The sequence below is a fragment of the Poecile atricapillus genome, chromosome 1 (assembly GCF_030490865.1).
Source record: "Poecile atricapillus isolate bPoeAtr1 chromosome 1, bPoeAtr1.hap1, whole genome shotgun sequence".
NCBI lineage: Eukaryota > Metazoa > Chordata > Aves > Passeriformes > Paridae > Poecile > Poecile atricapillus.
This window is the reverse complement of record NC_081249.1, coordinates 142,683,498-142,705,429: the sequence shown is the minus strand read 5'-3', so window position 1 is coordinate 142,705,429 and position 21,932 is coordinate 142,683,498. Positions and strand designations below refer to the sequence as shown.

The 21,932-nt window shown below is 46.5% G+C and overlaps 1 protein-coding gene across 3 annotated transcripts in view; it reads right to left on the bottom strand.

Annotated features, from left to right (window-relative positions):
- Nucleotides 1-4,968: 4,968 nt before the first annotated feature.
- The window catches only part of AMBRA1 (autophagy and beclin 1 regulator 1), a 129,793-nt gene continuing 112,829 nt past the window's right edge, over nucleotides 4,969-21,932 (bottom strand). For all 3 annotated transcript variants that reach the window (XM_058845095.1, XM_058845102.1, XM_058845110.1), the window contains 3 exons: nucleotides 18,105-18,197; nucleotides 16,375-16,568; nucleotides 4,969-6,570 (listed from right to left, as the gene is read on the bottom strand). In XM_058845095.1, the coding sequence (XP_058701078.1) occupies nucleotides 6,080-6,570; nucleotides 16,375-16,568; nucleotides 18,105-18,197 (778 nt within the window). In that variant the 3' untranslated portion in view covers nucleotides 4,969-6,079. The remainder of the gene's footprint in view (nucleotides 6,571-16,374; nucleotides 16,569-18,104; nucleotides 18,198-21,932) is intronic.

Sequence of the window (21,932 nt, the reverse complement as noted above, 5' to 3'; positions counted from 1 at the left end):
CCAATGCAACAGGACCAGTCTCAGTCCCTCCCTAAATAATTGTTTTAATTAGCATTTCCTCTTATGTAGGTGATTAACAGAGGGCTGTTGGCAGGGCTTCCATGGGAACTTTTGCAGTGGGCAGACAGATAAGTACAACCCTCTGCACTGCTGTAGCACTTAAATGTTTCAGTGTCAGCCTCCCCAGTGGCTGCCAGTCAGTCTTCATTAGCCCCTCTGAGCCTTTTCTAATTGTGCCTGAGGCTGGAGGGGGAAGGAGCTCATGGCCCCTGCCCAAGCGTGGATCTCTGGGTGGGGTATGGCCCTGTCTGGCAGGACAAGCAAACCCAGAGGTAAGGACCCCCAGGGAAAGGGCAGAGCCACGACCACATCACCCTGGGAGAGTTTGACAAGAACCCAGGGGAAGGAGAGAAGCTGGGCTTGGGCATCTGCCAGCAAAGGGCTGTCAGCAGTGCCTGGTCAGCAGCCAGCAATCACCACTTACTCATGCCCCCATCCCCAAAGTGTGCAGTGAAAACAATCTGCAAATTAAAGCTTCCCTGCAGCAGGGTGGCAGTTCCCCATGCTGTGCTGGGGAAGGGACTGGAGTCCATCTGCCATCAGAGCCAGCTCCTGATCCTATCAGGCTATTACTGTATTATTGAACTGGGGATTGAGGGACAGGCTTTAATAGCTGTGATGGTATCAGGGGTCCAGCATTAAACTCCAGGAAAAGGCCATGAAGATGAGTCTAAGAAAGAGGAAGAACCAAGCCTGAATTACCACATCTCACATTTTTGCAGTGTCTGCTATTTATCCCAGCCTCTGTGAAGCTGAAGCTAGGAGCTCAGAGGGTAAGGGTGAAAGGCCAGGGAGCTCCAGGTGTTTCCTGAGCTTAGAAAGAGCAGGGACTCCAAAGTCCAACTCCACCAGCCAAGCTGAAGCAGGACAGGATGCAAGGACAGAAAGGCAAACCTCAGCAGCTGCCAAATTCCATGGGCTTGCCTGAATCTCACTGGTTGGCCAACCACAGCTGGAGTGAAGGCTCTGTGGGGTGGCAGAGACCAGCTGCAGCTCTCCTCAGACAGTGGTCCAGTTTCAGCAACAGGTCCTCCTGAGAGACTTCTGTGTCTGGCTGCCTTTTCCAGGGGTAGCATTTGCTCCCTGCTGTGCTCACTTCTCCCATTGCTCACACTTTGCCTGTCCCCCTGAGTTATTTGAGCTGCTTGCATGGGAGCCCCAGTCCCTCCCCTGTGGCACCACTGAGCAGGAGGAGCCTGGCCTGCATTGGCAGGCAAGACCCTGGCACAGAAGACAGATGCTTGGAGAGCAAGCAGCAGCATATTGATTTTCAGATGAGAGGCAAAGGGGAAGTCTCACAGTGTCCTCTCTGGGATGCTGGCTCCTGGCAGAATGAGGGCTGATGCCCAGGGCCAGCATCCCAGGGAAGACAGCTTGATCCCTGCCAGCTCCTACCGGTGCCATATGCCATCAACAACTGCTTGAAAGGCAAAACGAAGAGGAGCCGAGGGAGCTCACTGGGAGCAGATGAGAGGCACTTCTGCTGGAGATGCTGTGGGGAAAACAAATCCTCGTGCTCGGTAGAGTGCATCGAGTGGCTGCATGGGCAGGAGCCGGGCAGGGAGGGGGGAGATGCCTCTGATCCCAGGGATGAGGGGAGAGGGATATGTGCATTAATTGGCTGGCAGAGTGGCAGCTGGAAAGATTGCTTTGCCTTCCAGCTCCCTCATGTGTTGAGGGCCCCCTCCATGCAGAAGTGGCAATGGCATGACATTTATGCACTGCACACCGAGATCCCAATTAGTGGTGGATGGCTCACATGCTGCACACTTTAATTAATTTGCCTTTTCCTGTTGGAGAATAACTTCTCTGACAGATTGGGACTGAGCAGAGAGGGCAACTGGTCCCTAGCCAGCAGCCTGAGCAGCAATTGGAGGAACCAGTTACAGGGCTTGGCTTTGACATCAGTAATAATGGGAGAGACTCCCCACACACCCAGCTGTGACCAGGTCCCTGCCTCTCCTTCCTGCCCAGAGCATCTCCTGGTGTCACAGCTGGGGTTCCAGCACCACCCTGTTACAAGGTCACCCCACAGCAGCCACATGTGGAGTGGGACTTCCAGGGGGGCCAAATAGAAGTACTTGGAGATGGGGCAATAGATAAACCAAGGAGTGAAGGCAGAAAACCTGGGATTCACAGGGACAAGCAGGCATCACCACTTCACTGTACCACCTGCCAAGGCGTCACCAACCTTCTCTGGGATCCCAGGTCTCCCTCCAGGCAGTGCTCACCCTCTGGTGTGGTCCCAGGCCCAGGGATGCTGGAGCATTCACTGGCTGCAGCAGTGCCCATGCAGGTTGCCATCTGTGAAGGATTAATACAAAAAGCTCCAACCACGACCTCCTCCCACTGCCCCAGGTTTCTGGCACATTCTCTCTTCCTAGCTAACCTAAATAATCTTGTTATCATCATCTGTTCCCCTCCTCTTTGAGCTCATTAGGGCTTTTAGAGAACACTGGCTCCTACTAAACCTGACCAACCCACCATTAACCTCATTCCATGCCAAGAAATGGCTCTTACTTTTGACTCCAGTTCCCATAGCTTCTATCTCCAGGAGGACTCTACCCCTCACCCTTGAGGTGACCAAGTTTCTTTAATAGCCTCTTGTGAGGGTCTTTATCAAAAGCCTTTTGAAAACTAAATAAAATTCTTTGCACTGTATTTCTCCTTTCCCCAGGATTTTGTTAGCACATTTAAAGGCTCCTGACAGTCTATGGCTGAGAAAAGCTTTCACTTTTTAAGATTATTTCCTGCTCCTACGCAGCAAAGCTCTCATTTTGCCTCCTAAATTGGGCCAGCAAGCATGCACAGCTCTGGTTTGGTTTCCTGAAGCAGCTCTTGTTGAATTTCCATGTTGCTCTTGGCACGGCGTTTGCCTCAGTGCTGCATTGTCACACTGCAGTGAGCAGGTAAAGCTACAAGGCTTGGGGAAGGAGCCCTGAGCTGCTGTGGTGCTGTCCCTGGTGTGGGCAATCCCACTGCCTGCTGTCCTGTGCAGGGCTCCAGGCCTCAGGTCACCTCACAGATTCAGGGGTGCTGCTTGAGGGTACAGTTACATCAGCCCTGCCTGAAACAACCAAGCAAGACTGCTGGGCTGGAGCAGGGTAGTCCAGAGTGGATAAAGAATTGTGTCCCACAAGAAACATGACAGGCATAATAAATAAATTGCACTGGGGTGGCTCAATTTTCCCTCCTGTTCTCTCCTCACCCACTCACCCCTGTAGCTCCATCAGGTCTCAGGCAGGGATAATCTGAGCTTGGCAGATCCTAGGTCTGAAACTCAAAAACACTGCTCTCTGTACATATAAGCCCATCACCTCTGAGAGCACCTGGTCAGTTGTGCACCCACAGCAGGTCACCTACAAAACACGTCCAAGGCAGCACCAGATGATTAAGCCTGTCCACACCCACTGTGCCCACTGCTCCTGCTTAAAGCCCATAGGAACACAAGCTGCAGTCTGGCTCAACTATTAGCAGCCTTTGGCCCAGAGCTACAAAGCTGCTTGCTCTGACCAGGCCTCCACCCTTACCTCATCAGGAAGAGCCTCCCCTTCAAGTCTTGAATGGAAAAGCGCTTTAGAGCTTCAGAGATGTCCCGAGGCACCGGCAAAGACAGCGGCTGTGGTTCGCTCTGGAGCTCACCTCGTCGTGCCACAGTCTCCAGTGGGGACAGGTCTGGACCAAGGGGAAGCCATCAGCAGAGCAGGCTTCAGGCCTCTGCACAGCAGCCTGGCCAGAGCGCCCAGCAACAGTGCACGCCAGGCTTTGAGAATCTGCCAACACCAGAGTGAGGCAGAAGACACTTCTCCAACTGAGAGATGGAAATTTTTCTGTAGATAGCTTGGCTCATTCTGAAAATGGATATCTATAAATGCTCTGCAACACATCTACCAAGAATGGGCCTCAAGATTCTTCCAGGAATCATGCAGGGAAAGGGAAGAAATGATGTCAGGCTGAGATGAAGCAGGTTTTTTTCCAGGTTCTGTTTTAGTTTGTTTTCAAGCAGAGCAATAAACAGCTCTGTCTAGACCTGCATTGCCTTGTCAGTCCATCTGAGACATAGCTCTTCTGGCTCCCAACTGCCAGCACATCCTCAGGCCCCTCCACAGTAAGGCAATACAGGGATGCATGAAACCTTCCTTGCCACACAACGGAATCCCATTTTTCAGGCTGCTCTCCTGTCAGATCAGGGATGTGGTTGGCTTGGGGCAGGTTTTAGAGCCTCATTAACACTCAGCAATGAGGCCTGGCAGCAGCTGATTTGATTTAAGGTTCATTTCCAGGCTGTGATTTAAGGGAAGATTTGCTTAATGTTCTCTAACAGACTCTTCTGACTGGGAACTTGAGTGCTGCCTAATGACAGACTTATTTATTGTAATGTCTTAGCAGCACAGAATCTAGAGGAGCTGGGCAGGAGCACAGCAGCTGCTGGCAGGTGCTCAGACAGCAGTGGAAACATCCCTCTCACCACAGTGGTAACTGTATGCATTCCTCTATTCAGAAGAGCCAGATACTGCAACCCTCTTCTGCATCAAGGGGGCAGCAAGACAGACCACTCTATGCCCAAGATGTACAGTGCTGCACCTCTACACATATTTTTACACAGGATAGGTGAAATGCTCCTCCTTCTCCTTACTGCAGTACTTGAATGATGGGAAATGAAGAGGTGCTTGCTCATCTCCAGATGGGTTAAAATGAAATTTTAATTTTAATTTGCAAGCAAGACTCCCAAATGCACCTCCTTGTTTCCCAGTTCTGGACTTTCAACTCAAAGGCTGAGTCTGCTTTCCTCCTGGGAAGGGGGTGGTCATCATCTGACATTTGTATGCTGCCTAGAGCTTCTGAGATGGATGTATCTATCCCCAAAACCAAACACAGAAAAAAACATCACACAAATAAAGACAGGAGGTCAAGCAAGGGTTTGTCATATTTTAATGACATTGATCTTTGGTGTTTCCCTCGTTAGCACTCACGCTCTCCCCGTACTTCCTCCACAAGCCTGCTAGGGATGGAGAGTTACAAACGAAAAGGAAAATCACATTTGAGACTAAAAACAAAGTATCAGAGCCTTGACTTCTCCACTAGAAACTACATGTACAAGGTCAAGATTTCACATGCAACACCTTACATCACAGACCCATACCTCACACCGTGGTCTGGAGCTGAAAGAGATTTCCTGCCCCCTGCCAAGGAGGTGCAGCTCAGTCCTGGCACCATGAAACCAGTGGGGTGGCTCGTTCGTGTTAATATTGGCACAGCTTAGAACATCCTTGTGTGAACTGCATCCTGACTAGAGAGCAGTAGCCCTTGTTCCTCTACTCATCCATACGGCATCTCTGCTTCAGTTCCTGCCAAGTCCTAAACTATAAAAAGGAAAGATCCCACCTGTGAGCATATCCTGAGCCATGCATGTTCTGGTGAAGCCCAGTTCTTCCCAGAAAAGACCACAGCATAGGCAGGACTGGCCTCAGAACACCACACTCTGGGGGAGCAGTGCTGTGCCTTGGAGAGGGACTGTAGCATGGAAGACTCCTCCACTCCAGCAACAGAACTGGAGCATCACGCCTGGGTTTGCTCAGTACTGCCTGTCTCCAGAAGGATGCTACAGGCCCCTTCCCCTTTCTTCACTCTACTGATCTGCTTCATGTATATAAAAGGGCAGGAAAAAAGAAAGGAAGAAGGAAAGGAAAAAGGCTTTACAAAGGATGATACACAAAGTTGCAGGGCTTAGCTCAGGGGATGCCATGGGGCTTCAAAATTTGACTGATGTGCAGCATGTACGGTTTGTATTCCTGTTAATTCTTCAGCAGTGGGAATGTTGGAAGTTAAGTATGCTTTCTTCCCCATGGCTTCCCTTGCAATTATTATCCCTTCCCCCATCACCCACGATAGAGAAGCCCTCTGAACCACCAGCATCCTGTTAGAACCACCCATCCCTACTCTTCCAGCTCCTGGCCAGCTGTGAGGTACAGGTCTCTGCTGAGCAGTACAAGGGTAGCACCAACACACAACTCAATCTCTACCTGTTCCGCGACTCCCCACTGGTGCTGTCATTACTATAGAAGTTGGTACTGTCAGGAAGATGGTTATTATTAGTTAGGTCACTGTATTCAATTGGTCCCTCGGTGTCCATGGAGGACTGGGCCTGCTCTGGCAGGTCCAGGTCACCAGCGCTTTGTCCTTCACTCCCACTAGGGGCTGTCCGCGGGCTCAGGCCGTGCTCCGGCAGCTGCACAGACTCTGACAGGATCCGTCCCTCCAGCTCTGTGCCCAGGTGCTGAGAGGTGGACTGCTGTGCTGACGTGCCCTCAGCTCCAGTGGGCTCTGTGCCAGTCTGAGAGCTGCGGTGGATCCGGTGGCTCACAATGATGTTGTTGCCAAAGCCGCCCATGGACGCCATGGTGGTGCTCTGCTCCCGCTGAACTACGGCAGTCATGCCACCTTCTGCCATCAGCCTTTGAATCCTACTCAGGGCATCCTCCCCACTGGCCCCATATTCTGGACCTTCACCTGCAAAAGAAAGCAGAAGCAACTCTAGTGCACAAGGCAAACTACGACACAAAATAAAGCATGATGAGTAGTTGCTTCCTGCAGTGTGCATGTACTGGGACAGAAAATAGCTTTTATTCCAGAGGGAGCCCAGTATTTTATTTTCATAACTTTCCACTTGGTTAAGTGTCAAACAAAAGCACTGAATTCTGTCAAGAAAATCTTGGCCACAAAGATAGGGGAAATGGTGGTAGTCAAAGAGGCAGGATGCTCTATCACAGCTATAGAGACAATCCTGCCACAGGAAGAGAAACCTCAGTTTGCACTTCAATAAACCAAACATTTCACCCATAGTGTTAAAGAACCCTATGGCTTTTCCTGCTTCACCTGCTTGAGAAGTAGGCAGATGACACAATGGCCAATGTCCCCAGTGTCAATCTTGAGAGGACATAAGAAGTTGGCCAACAGCAGACAGCAGCTACAGAACACGATCTTCCACATTAGCTACGATTTAGTGTGTAGGCTCCTGCTTCCCTTGACTGATAATATCTTTCGAGGAATAAAAAAAACCATCTCAAGACCTACAGTCTTTGTCTACTCTTATCTTCCCTTTATAGTCAGGTTGTAGTGAGCTCTGAGAGAATCATCATCAGATATCTCGGTTGCTCAAGATTACCTGAGAATAAAATCTCATGAAAGAATTGTCAATAATACAGGAGATAAAATCACCATGACAGGGAAGTTCATCCCAGTTTAGTTTCTCAGCATCCTCCTTTTGCTACAAACCCTACCCGGAGCATTTGGGGAGAACAATCTGTAATAATAAACTGCTAGAAACATTCCACAGTGGGATCCTGCTGAGTCTTATTAAAGAAATAAATCTCACTCCCACCTCTATGAAGCTATCACAGTGCTGATTTGAGGAGAAAGCCGTGAGCTCTCCTGGCACCAAGAAAATGAGCACAAATGTCAACAAGGCTAGATGTAGGGAGGAGTTAAAACACAATAAAAAACAAAATGCCACACTGACTAGGAAAACAAAACCACTTGGGGCTGTGGAGCTTAATATCTTTATCCATGATTTGGATGAGGGGATTCAAGTGCACCCTCAGTAAGTTCACAGATGACAGTAAGTTGGTTGGGAGTGTTGATCTGCTGGAGAGTAGAAAGGGTCTGAGGAGGGATCTGGATAGGCTGGGTCATGGGCAAAGGCATGAGCAGTTCAACAATGTGCCCTTGGGTCACAACAATGCCATGCAGCACTACAGGCTGAGGGAAGGGGGGCTGGAAAGCTGCTCAGCAGAAAAGGACCTGGGGGTGCTGGTTGACAGCAGCTAAATGTGATCCAGCAGTGTCCAGGTGGTCAAGAAGGCCAATGGCATCCTGGCCTGTATCAGCAACAGTGTGGCCAGCAGGAAAAGGGCAGTGATTGTCTCCCTGTACTCTGCACTAGTGAGGCCACGCCTTGAACCCTGTGCCAAGTTTTGGGCCCCTCACTACAAGAAAGGACATTGAGGTACTGGAGCACATCCAAAGGAGGGTGATGGAGGTATTGAAGGAAAGGCCTGGAGAACAAGTTGTAAGAAGAGCAGTTGAGAGAGCTGGGGGTGTTTAGGCTGGAGAAAAGCAGGCTCAGGGGAGACCTTATCACTCTGTACAACAACCTGAAGGGAGGTTACAGCCAGGTAGCAGTCAATCTCTTCTCCCAGTTAACCAGTGACAGAATAAGAGGAAATGGCCTCAAGCCACACCAGGGGAGGTTCAGGTTGGACATTAGAAAGAATTTTTTCACTGAGATGGTGGCTACTCATTTTAACTGCCCAGGAAAATGGTGGAGTCACAGTTCCTGGAACTGTTGAAGAAATGACTGGACATGGCACTTAGTGCTGTAGTTTAGTTACCTAGTGGTGTTCAGTCAAAGGTTGGGATTTGATGATCTCGGAGGTGTTCTCCAACCTAAATGATTATATGATCATGTATGATGGAGGAAAGGCTGTGGACGTTGTCTATTTGGACTTCAGCAAGGCCTTTGACACTATTTCCCACAGCACACTCCTGGAAAAGCTGGCAGCCCACGGCTTGGACAGGAGCACTCTGTGCTGGGTTAGGAACTGGCTGGATGGCCAGGACCAGAGAGTGGTGGTGAACAGTGCTGCATCCAGCTGGTGGCCAGTCACCAGTGGTGTTCATCAGGGGTCTGTGCTGGGGGCAGTTCTGATCAATATTTTTATTGACAACATGGATGAGGGTATTGAGTCTTTCATTAGTAAATTTGCAAATGACAGTAAGCTGGGAGCATGTGTCGATCTGTTGGAAGGGAGGAGGGCTCTGCAGAGAGACCTGGAACGGTTGGATGGATGGGCAAAGTCCAATAAGATGAAGTTTAATAAGTCCAAATGCCGAGTCCTGCATCTTGGCCACAAAAACCCCCTGCAACATTACAGGCTGGGGACAGTGTGGCTGGACAGTGCCCAGGAGGAAAGGGACATGGGGGTGCTGGTGACAGCCCGCTGAACATGAGCCAGCAGTGTGCCCTGGTGGCCAAGAAGGCCAATGGCTCCTGGCCTGTATCAGGAATGGTGTGGCCAGCAGGAGTAGGGAGGTCATTCTTCCCCTGCACTCAGCACTGGTGAGGCCACACCTGGAGTGTTGTGTCCAGTTCTGGGCCCCTCAGTTTAGGAAGGATGTTGAGATGCTTGAGCACATCCAGAGAGGGCAATGAGGCTGGCGAGGGGCTTGGAACACAAACCCTTTGAGGAATGGCTGAGGGAGCTGGGGTTGTTTAGCCTGGAGAAAAGGAGACTCAGAGGTGACCTTATCACTCTCTACAACTCCCTGAAATGTGGTTGTAGTCAGGTGGGGGTTGGTCTCTTTCTCCAGGCAGCAACTGACAGAACAACAGGACACAGACTCAAGCTGTGCCAAGGGAAATACAGGTTGGATATTAGGAAAAAGCTTTTTACAGAAAGAGTGATAAAGTATTGGAATGGTTTTCCCAGGGGAGTGGTAGAGTCACCATCTTTGGAGGTGTTTAAAAAACGACTGGATGTGGCACTCGGTGCCATGGTTTAGTAGAGGTGTTCGGGCTGGGTTGGACTCGATGATCTTGAAGGTCTCTTCCAACCTCATTATTCTGTATCCAGCATAAGAGCTAAGATACTCAACAAAGTCCACACCATGCCACTGCAGAGATGTCATGCAGTCAGTCAGTGACAGCTTATTCCCTTTTCTCATGGGCTCAGTGGTACTTGCATCAGGCACTACCAGCTCCCCCACCATTGGACAAAATTAATTTCATCCTCAAGTAAGTCTGCTGACATACTGCCCTGCTGTAGAAATGTCATGGACATTAAGGGCAAATTTAAATCTCACCAGTAGAGTAAGTAGGTTTCTGCCAGGAATGTAGTTAACATGCTATATCCACTATGACTATCTATCCTCTTGATTAGAGCATCAGTGGGATCACAGAAACACCTGTAACCACATGAGAATCTGCAGCATGGCCTTAGAGGAGTGAGCAAGAATAACCCCTGGACAGAGCCTGACACACAGCTCTAGCAGAGAAATCCTGTTCAGGATGTATGCCTGACGTATGAATTAGGATGTGGCTGATGCATGAACTAGGAACTTGGCTGACCAGTACAAAGACTGGGGACAGAGGCAGCTATTATACTGGAAGCTCCAATGTGAAAAACATGCATGCCAAGGGATATTGAAACATTAATCATGAGCAGAACTAAGTGGAAGGTTTGAGAAGCATGGTTTTGGATTCAGACACTTCCTTCTGAGGGCACAGTCATACTTCACTACCAACCATCTGGCTGGGTCAGAGAGGAAGCTTAAAGTCAAGATTTGCAACCTGGTCTAGAGATGTGCCAGACAGTGCTATCTACACAAGTCCTGAAGCAGCGGGTATCGTGCTCTTGATAGATCGCTCACTATAAACCAGTCCAGTACAGAAGCATTGGAACAGCAGAACAGCAAGGGCTCCCAGCCAGCCAATGCTCCATTGCATCACAAACACGTGTTTCAACACAGCACTCCTTACTCTTCCCTGCCCCTAAGTTACCATATGCCATGGCTGAATTTCCAATTGAGGCATCTGCTTGCTCAGAAGACAGGCAAGGGCTGATGCCACATCAGGAATCAGCAAGGCCTTCAGATCCCAGAGCTACAGCAATGTTGGAAATTCCCAGCCCATCGAGAGCCAGAAGTGAGCCTCACCATTCAATCAGCCAACAAACACCTCTGCTTTGGGGACTGTCCTCCCCTTTTCCTCAGGTTTCAAGGATGGCTTTGGCTGACTAGTTCAGGGCAAAGCTTGCTGTGGCATTTGCCTTGAGCTGAGCTACAGCACAGATTCACACACAGCCCATTTCTACTGCCTGGTGACTCCCACACACTTTCTTTCACCAGGCTGCCAATGCAGACTACATTAGTACTCAGAGCAAGTGAAATAAGCTGACTTCCATTTGGTGAAGGTTCAGGGTGGGAACACAGGCACTTACCCAAAACAACAGCAATGCTGTAAACCACACACATTTCAGCTTGCTGCAGTGCTGTGCTCCTACAAATGTTTTCTACTGTAAGCAGTGACCTTTCCAGAGGTCCAAACACCCGTCTATTCCAAACACAGAACAAAACTTTACTCTTGAGAGCAATTATCCCAAAGACCAGAGCATTTCTGTTAATGTAGCTGTCTCAAACATTTAACTAAATAATCCCTAGCTAATGCACCTTTTTTTAAAAGTCCTCTATGCTACTCCAGCAAGACAAGAATTTGACGCAGAAAACAACACAGGCAAAACATCTTGCAAACTTTTGATGGAGTTGGGCATAAGGCAGAATATGTGTAAGTGGACTCTGAAGTACTTATCGAGAGTACAAGTTGTCTATCGCTGGGCATGGATGGCACACTCCTGATGAAATACAAAGTCCACAGAAGCAAGGATGAGATCAGACTCCCCTGTATCTGTGCAATATACTGATAGTGCTCTTGAATCTTCTTCTGTTTTCAAACTTCCTCTTTCTAAAACCAGCAGTATTTAGGAACCATGTTTGCAAACAAAGCTTCAAAATTAGAACTAACAGTAAGCACTGCAGAGATATCTAAGTCTTCAGAGAACCTGAAATAATAGCTCTGAGGTGTGAGCTGACCCACTAATTCAGATGCTCAAAGATAAAAATGTCAGCATTTTCACATTAATTCACTCCTTGCATAAGAATAGAAAAGGGATACACCGCAGTATAACCAGCTATGAATAATCATATCTCCCTTAATGCCGCAAGAAATACTACCAGTTACTTTTCTTTCCAACCAAGCCCAGAAACATGTTCACACTTCCTTTCTGAGGAAGTTAATCCAAACAACTCCACAGAACTCAGAAAAGACACAACTGCTTTAACTTGTAAAAATTTTCTTAACAATATCTCACCTTGGATATTCACGAGTGAAACTTACTTTTGTAATGAGAATTTAAAAGTAGCCCACATAATTTAATCCCAAGAGACCCAAGTACTTGAAGTAGATCACGCCGTAAAGGCTTGCATAGTACATACTTCTAGAACCTAAGCCTATTTTTTAGGTAGTGGTTTTCAGAGGATTTTAAAGAGAAACCAAAATTTGCAGTTCTATAGGACATATGACGCAGATTTTACAGATGGACGGGCAGATGAAAGGCTAAGGGATCTACCCACGTTTCTACTTGGAGAATGAAAGGCAGATCTGGAAGCTGATCCCTGGTGTCCCAGTTCCCATTTCTACACTAATTGCACAAAAGTCACATCACATCTGACAACAGCATTGCAAGAATGTGTTCAGCTAACATAAAACAACATGTTTCTTCTTGTTAGCATTCATGAGGCTCGGCTGGGGACAGAGTATTCCTGCCCAAGCAGCCCCTCGACACATGTTCCTAATGTCTCAGATTAAATAAGTTACATCACATGCAGGCACACTGATTGCTTGTAAGTGCTCCTTAGGCATCCTTGGGATGCTTTGCTTTTATCAGGAAAGTTTTGCTTTCATGTGCTGTCTTTTCACTACCAACGGTTTGAACAGACTGAATCTTACAAACCCAAGCCTTCATTTTACAACCCTCTTCCCTCTCAAATCTGCTGCAACCTCTGAAAGCAGTTGGAACTAATGGAAATTTGTACCGGCTGGTGAGAAACACTTCAACCCAACAAGTTAAAAACTGTATATGGCATGACAGTAGTCAGTATGTTGCTCCCCAAAGACAGGCAAAGTAGCAATCCCCTGACAGCAAATATTCGGATGGCTACAATTTCAGTAACTCATAACATGTGCCTACTTGCACAACACGCACTGAGCTAGCTACCTGAATTTTAAGCCCCAAAGACAATGCAGATGAAAGGAAATGAGATGACAATTGTTCTTCAATTATTTGTTGTTGGTAGTTTTTTTTTTCCTCTTTAACAACTGGATTACCTAAAAAGATATACTGATATACTCTCAACAGCTGGGGACAGCATGGACCCACTATCAAACAAGTGTCCTGCAGCTCTCCAGAGGTCCCTCTCCCTCAGCCTGCAGCAGCTCTGGCACAACTGCAGACCCTACAGTTATTGCCCCCTTTGCACTGTACTCCAAAGATCCAACAGCCTGAACAAGTGGCAGCCACAGCCCAACCCAGTCTGGACCAGGAATTACAATTTATAAAGGTTAAAGCTTTGGGCTATTTTATCTCATTAGGAATTTTTGTTGGGTTTTAAGTGAGATTCAATTTGCCAGCTGAATACAGATCCTACTCCCATCCTGCCTGTCTATTTGCAAGAAAAACATAGTATAACGCCCAACAGATTGTTTCTAATTAAGGGTGTTTCAAAGTTACAACTCTATCACTATTTCCACTATGTCTGTCAGCTTAAAAGAAAATAAGAGACAGCTAAACACGGTTTTAAGCATTTCTTGGTACCTCTCCTAGTTTTCTCTCAACTCTAACTACCTTTCCTTTGTGTATGGCGTGGAAGCAGAGTTCACAAGTCCACTATTAACTGCTGCAAAACAGAAAGATGCAGACATTAGAGGGATTCACTTCTAATAAAGTCATCATATACTCATTCCTCCCAAGGAGGTAGAAAGATAATCAGAGCAGCAAAGTCCCCGCAGAGCTTTGCATGAGAAAAGGAAACTATTTATACCCACACAGAACTTAATTAGATTTCTGATGCAATTCTGCATACTTTTTTTTATATTTTTTTGTACAGTAAGCACATATCTGCAAGAAATGCCCTGAGCCAGAATTCCCCACAAAAGCAGGGCTGACATGACAGAGGACAGAAACACACTTTCAGGGCAGCAGTAGCCTTCCTTTTTTTTTTTTCTTTAACCATACAAAAGTTTTTTTCTGTTGGTTCGTCAGTTGGTTGGTTGGTTTGGGCTTTTTTGCCCTTCGTGGCAAGGTGATAACTAAACCACTTTCCTTTACATTACTCAGAATCACACTTGATTTATCCATTCTGCTGCTGATAATACTGCTAAGCCTTTACACAGTGATTTCCATCTTCAAAGCCCCATACAAAATAGTAATTAATCTCCATAGCCCCTGGTGTGCTGTACTATGGGAAGATTTATTCCCATTTGGTAGATGATTAATCAATTTGCCCTAAGTCACACACCAAGTTACTGGTAGCACTTTTTTTTTTTTTTTTCTTTTGCCCCTGACATCTACATCACACTGTTAGGAAACACAGTTTCCCTTCCAACAGGCAGAGTTACATTAGATACAGTGGGAAAACTAGCCATCAGTAAAGCACCACATCACCTAATCTTGCCTTCTGGAACACACTGGACATGCATCACAAGAGTTGATGATTCTGGGAAAACAGCTGCCAGTAATGGTCATGTGTAATGTGAAGCACAAAGACTTAAATGAGCCAGACCACCACTGCCACAAGTACCTGGCTAAATGGCTATGGTGTTGGTAAAAGCAGAAGAAAATCTGTCTTTCTACTTCATGTCAGGTCTTTGTACTATTCTTCTGTCATGGATTACTATTGGGTTTTTTGATCCTTCATGCTCCTGACCTTTACTGTCTTCACAGTTCCCTGTTTCAAGTTACTCCTGCAGACTTACACAGGAATTTCCACTGAAACAGGCATAGGAACTGATCAACAACAGGGTAAAACATCTTGGCTTATCTCTGGTGCACGTGTTTAAACTGCAGTAACTCCTTTGTTCTACAGGCCCTAACATAGCTGACAGGAGTGTGACAGCCCATTTTGCAGCTATGGCCATTTGCAAGGGGACATGTGGTAAGTCAATGTCTGAGATGGGAATCACACCAGATGTGGAACTCGCCGATCTTCCTCCAAGCAAGTAAGGGAGACAAAGAGAAGTACCTGTCCTAGGCTTGTTATTTACACTCCTTTTCTTCCAAATGTTGTATGTTTCGCTTCTTTGTAGAGATATCCTACCAAGGCACTGGTAAAGAACTGCACTTTCCCCATCTCATTAACAGTCTAGTTCAAACACATAATCTAGATCTGGAAACTGAAAGGTTAGAAAGAACAAGATAAAGAAACCGTCAGATGACTGGAGAACAGCAGGAGGAGAAGCGGTGTTGAAGAACTCTGATGATTCAACAGACTCCCAAAGCCTGCAGGATCAGCCAGCCATCATGGCCGTGATGCAAGAAGGCTCCACACTGTACCACGTCCTCAGTCTGTGTACCACATTCAGTGGAAGAACCAGTTCCCATGAGTTCAGCATTTGTCCAGACAGTCTGTGTTCCAGTTGTATTCACACGCCCTCAATTGTACTAACCTTCCAGAGAGGTTAATCTCGGCTCTGCTGAGATAAGCAGACGGAAACCCCAGCGGGCAGGAATTTCCCACTTAACTTTGTACAGAAGAGATGAGATCAGAGAAACACAAAGCCGTATCACACATGCTGGATACTACACAGCAGGAGCCGTGGAAGAGTCACATACCAAAAAGTAACTTTCACAGTGACAGAGAACAAACAGGTACACAGGCACAAATAGGCATCTTGTGGGCTGCTTTCCGAAGCCAAGCAGGTTTATCACAAACCAACAACTTCAAAACTGTCTCCTTGATTTTCTCTTGTCTTTCCTATGTATATACTGCCCAACCCCTACCTAACCAAGCCTTCAGAGCTGAATGAAAGCACAATGTTACAGTATTGAGACAAGAAGCCTGGATAAATCAACGTGTTTTCAACAGATTAGTGACTTTATCATTACACAGGAATTGCACAGTAGCGGTTTCCAGCTCCTTACATGTTGGTCAGTTTTCCTGGACTGCTAACCACTAGAGACATTTTTGTACAGCTGAGCTGGGCACTCATGTACCTCATTAATCAAACTAAACAGAATCCTCAAAGCTGCTTTGTGAGAAGTGATTTACACTATTTTTTTTGTATCCAAATGTTGAGCATGTGAAGCCTGCAGACTTTTTGCCTAAGTTGGAGGAAGGACCAAGCTGAACTCTAACATAGAGGCAGAAATTTTAACTCTCATCAGCTTGCAGTCTTACTGATGGTTAGGAGCTCAAGAGATGTGTGAGGAATGAAGGCAGTACAGTTGATTCTACAAAGATACAACAATCTGAAGGAGAATTAACTTTCCTTCCTCAAAGCATGTGAAAAAGACAACTTTTCTATTCATATGGCCAGAGATTCACTCTCCTGATCATCTATGCCTGGCTAGAGGCAAATTAGGCTGAAGAAATCTTTGTTGAAGAGAAAAAAAGGAGTGTCCAAATGCACTGACAGGATGTGGAACATATGTGGAAACTCCTAATCACCAGGTAAACTCTGTCAACCATTAATTGATTTCCTACCTTCACCAGTCCCTGCAGAGGTGGATTCCTGCTCCTGTACCTCCCTCTCTGTCTGAGTCTCAGCATTCTGCAGCTGAGGTGCCAACGTCTGGGTACCCTGCGATGTCACAGAGGTGGGGGGATTTCGGGGTTGTAGGCCTATGGCATTCATCAGGCCCATGTCCCTGTCTGTCCTCCATGTAGCTCTGCTGGTTCTGAAAAAAGAGAAAAACAAGTAAGACCAGGATCATTGGAGGCAACATGCCCAAGCAAGACTGAAACGTGAACATGAGGCTCTTCTTGTATCCCACTTCAACCAGGCACCTGCTGGCTACTATGAGGATGGGGATGAAAGGAATTGTGACCTGCACTCATTTACACATACTGGTCTCTTGAGTCTTAAGCCAACGGAGTCTTAAGAGTCCACTCACCCTTCCACAGAAGCAGCGTGTCTTACAGGCACAGAGAGATATCCCTGCAGCATCATTTAGCCTGCAGAACAGCTGTCTTGGAGTCACTGTGTTGAGAAGGCAACACAATGTGCAGTGCAGAAGCACAAACACACACAAAACCTCCTGCACAGCAGGGCAGTTTCAACTCCCATGGATGTAGCCTGTATCCTTTCCCTCCTCTGGACTTCCTAGATTGTCAGCGTTGCACATGAATGCACTCCAGCAGGCATTTCTGCCCATTCCAGTCAGACAAGAGAAATCCTGTGTTCTCAAAAGCAAACAACAGGAACCACCTCAAGGCTCATTAGCTTCTCAGACTCGAACAGCTGAAGTGTACAATGCTACAGCTGAATCTTGACAATGCCGTAACGCTCTTTTCTAAACTGACCTCTAAGTGTTGGGAATGCTAAAGAGATTCAAGGAAGGACTGCCTCATTCACAACCTTTTTTTCATAAGGCTTTGAAACCTGCTACACTTCTTTTGCTCTCTCTGTTTGAGCTAGTTCATTCTGGACCAGTATTTCTGCATTCAAGCTGCCATTATACCAGACTGACTATGTACTGTCAAAAACTTAAGTAGTGGCAATATCCATTCATAGAGCAAATAATCTCTACTGCTTATTTTTCACCCACAATCATACCAAGGCTGTAGGACAGCCCAGACATTTAGCAAGCTCACAACTTCCTTGGTATGCTGAAGCTCACAATTCAGAAACACAACTATCAGCCTCTTGCTGAGAAGAGCTGGCTTACAGAGAAGTACTTGTCACTATGGAAAGAAGCAATGGACTGCAACATCACCCTTGTGTTTAGAACAACATGTGCATCACTGGACAGACTGAAACAGCCAAGGGGGACATCAAGAGATTTAGCTTTATTTTTAGAGTTTATTACTGAGAAACAACTGTCCCATGACCAGCAATTAAAAAGATGAAAATCAGTCACCAGGTCAGCACCGCAGACTTGCCCTTCTCTCTGTGAACTCCCCTGCTCTTCAGTTACCCTCCAAAGGCCATTTGCTTTACATGGTGGTTTTGATGCATCAAACCCCACATGTTCCTCCCACAGCTGTTACTGGGACCCTGAATGACACATGTACTTTACTATCACTGGCACGTTTGGGCACTGAATGTCACTTACTGGAAGAAGGTCAGGTGACCCAACTAGGCAATGTCAAATGGGGAGAAAATTACATATTTAAAGCTGCCAGTGGTAAGGGAACAAAGAAGTGATGTTGTCAGATCTAACAAAAACAGCAGAAAGGGTCAGGCTCTCTAACCCAACACCCAGGAGACTCACCCAGGCCGCTCAGTACTCCTGCTGCTGGAATGCACAGTGAAGACATTCTCATTCAGCTGGTCCCAGTGGTATTCAACTCCAGAGTTTAAGGCCCTTAAAATGCCAAAGAAGGAAAAAATATTAGCATGACAGGACACTGTTTAAGCCAGCACACATTACACCCCCACAACATGAAGAACAGTGTTGATTACTGCCCTACAGAAACTGCAGATGTAGCTCACTTCAAATTTTCATTAAAAGGGCTCGTCACCATAAACCACCTTGCAAACACAGAGTGCTGTATTACCAGATTACTCTGGAATATTCCATTCATTTAAATTCAGTGTTAGCACCAAGACACAGAAACAGGAGCAGAGAGATTTTCAGGAAATGAAAACATACAACTGTGTATATAAAATTCGGTTACCCTATTTCCAAGTGACTAAACAAAGAATTGGAATGGAAAGGCCAGTTCTCCCTGTGGAGAATTCCTGACTAGGTAATGGTAAGTAAGACACTGCTCTTACTCAACATTTAATTTCTTTGCAAATTATTCTCATTCTACCTATACATAATCTTTATACATCCCTCTCACTGGCAGCCACTGTGGAGCAAGGACAGATGTAGAACACAGTTTAACAAGTTTCCACAGAAGAGCTTGTATTGCATCAACAGCATGTGTGTCTGGAAAGTCCCAACTTGAATTTTACATCTAATTCTCCTAAGTATAATGGAACAGCCAATGCTCTGGAAACCTCTCACAGAGCAATTCCCCAAAAGATACACCAAGTCAGGGCTTACTACTCACAGGAACAGACAAAGTTATCAGCCATTGCTGAAGACAACAGGAAATCACAGAAATGAAACCACAATAATGCTGCAAGTACACATCCCACCAAGTAGAGGGTGAGAGCAAATTCAGCTTACTCTGTGCCATACAGAAATGTCACAGGATGGGCACTCACTATGCAGCCCAAGGCAGCACAGTGATCTCCCACCTACTGCTGTGTTCTACCTTCAGAAGCACTCCAGGCTGCATTACCATGGAAGGCACTTCCTGGAGTGTTTTGCTACACCATGCTGACAGCTTGTGTGATGGCCTGGGAGTTTTTAAATGGTTGTGTACCACCACATGGCTGCTGGACTGCACACACCTGATGGTGCTGTGTGGAGAGGAAGCATGCTGTGCAGTGGTCACAGCAAGGCAAGTGGGGGGCGAGGGGAGGGGGGGTGAGGAAGGGAGTGGAAACCCAAACCAACAAATAAAGTCCTGTGTAGACAGAAGGGAACTGTGTCTGAAGAGCTCGACTTCCATCACCCTGCAAACAGTCTCAGAACTAGAGGCAGTCCCATAATCTGAAGGAAGGATTCAAGGCAAGTATTTGGTAGCTGGTTATGGCTCAGGCACAAACAAGATGTTTTATGTACATATCGAAACCTGTAAAGAGATGCCTCAGCAGAATTGGCAAGAGCCCCAGCTTAGAGGATGCTGCAGGTCAGACATGCTGCAATGGGAAAGCAGTGGGTGCTGGAGGCCTGGGGCTAGGCTTCCAGGGTGACAGCACCCCAGATTAAGACCAAGGGCGAGAGAGATGAACAAAATTAGGTTTTAGAGGCTACAAGAAGTAACCAGACATTGCTTTTTCATTTTTTGTGCTGAGCTGGTCCTGTGCTGCATTATACCCCATGAAAGCAGCTGCCAGTGAGATGCTGATTTACAAAGGTTTCTGAGTTTACTGACAGATGGTAACTTGTCACTAAAACTGTGCCAGTCCCTCTGGCTGCTCCATCCCCTGCCTAATATACTGGCTGAGGCTTAGCTGTCACACTTTGTTGTCTGCAAAGCAGTACAGTCCCTAGGCAAGAGAGACTTCCTGACCTCGTAGTCAAAATTTCCATAAAAAGTCTAGTGTGCTTGGTATCTACAGCTAGTACACAACAGAGCTAAGCTGACCAGTGCTCTCCTCCCTCTTCTACCACACATCTTCATGCTTCCCAAAGAACAGGCATGGTCCCCCACAGCTATGTCCATGATTGGTATTCCTTGCCAATATGCGCATTACTTGTCTTTGCCAGCTTGACAGCTCCCGAGATAAGAAACCAGAAGACCACAAAGCATCCCCCAGGCCAGGATGGGAGCTGACAATATCGTATTTCTTCTCTTCCCCCAAACACTGTGTTCCTGTACTACACAGAAAGTCCAGATCCTACACACACACTTCTCTGAGTGGATCAATTTCACTTCTACAAAAGCATCATGGTGCCAAGCTGACACACAGGACATCAGATGAAAAGCTACTGACCATGCTCCTACCTATTCTGCAGAGTCTCACTACTGTACAGTTGGGTTGCTGGACAGCCAAGTCCACTTTAACTCCACGCTGTAAGTTTGCACACGGTGAAATCAACAGGCATTCAATTTAATGTATAACTCTGCATATTGGTTTTAAGCACTGCCATTTCTCAACTGAGTTTCGCTGCCAGGGTCCTATTAGCTATTCCTTTACTACCAGAGAATCAAGGGCTTTGCCTTCCTTCTCTAGGAGGAGAACCTGTAGCAGATGGTGCCACTGCCCCAGCTGCTGACTCTGGGAACACCGATAAACAAGCTTAAGCCAAGGTCACTACACTTGGCCACAATGGGAGTCAGCACCACTTTAACCTGGCTTTTTAGTTTGGTCTAAGTGTGTCTCCCTGATGGGCAAAAGAAGTGGCTTAGAAAAAACAGCTGACACTCCCTGCAGCAGCAAGCATCTTTACCACTACCTTTCAGTAGTCTCTTCCTTTGGCCAGGTACACAACACTTGCGCTTTCCCAACTCTACCTCCCGCCAAAGTCGTAAGGCCCTCAGCACCATCTCTGTCCTCTTCTGTATGCATCTGTGCATCTCCGAGCCCGAATCCACATTGGTCTCTTCACAGCCCTAAGATCAGCATCAAGATTGCTCCTGATTAGGTTTTCCAGCCTTTAGACGATTGATTGAGCCTACAGAAGAGATGTTTCAGACCGCATCAAGATACAGTGAGGAGAGCACACACCTGAACTTAACAGAGGACACTGGTTGGGCACTATCTTTTATATGAAGATCATAATTTCTCTTCTTAATGAATCAAAATCTCATCAAAGAAATACTGCTATTGTGTGGGCTAAATGCCAGTTTTAACACCATACTTGCATTAGAAACTTCATCACATAATCACACCTTAAACCAGCTTCAGTACACAAGATGTGTGTGACAACCACAATTACCTTGGTTTAAATCAGATTTTCAATTAAGCTTAAGACCTGCTCTGGTTTAGCCACACCTATTTAAAATAGTGCAATCTCCCTTTTCAGAAAACCTAAAGGTTCTTTAGCTCCCTTTGCAAAATACTGCTTGAATTTTGTAAATGAGCAGCCTTTCACAGTACGTTTCCCAGGAGATTTGCAAATCAAGGCCTGACGATTCATTCCAAAGAAGCAGAGCTTACACTGGAGAAATGAATATTTTTCAGGTAATGTAAGCATTTAACTTTTGCTTCATCAAACTCTAGACATAGAAATGCTAGAAGCACTTTATATTTTTCAAGGCATAAGGCAGAAGCTCTGTGTAGCATGGAGCCACTTGGACGTGGATGCAGTAAAAAGGACATTTGTTGCCCAGGGCTTTAGGGTGAAAAATTGCAATTCTCCGCACTGTGTCAGTCATGGACAGTGAAGTCCACTTAGTCAAGTTCTTACTTTCTTCCCTTTTATGGCTGTCACTAAGCGCTCTAAGCCCTCCCTGGAAATTTCCATTAGCTTTGTTATATGCAGAACTGCTCACAGCCTGGATTTCCCAGCAGGGATCTGTTCTAAGATGGACTTTTC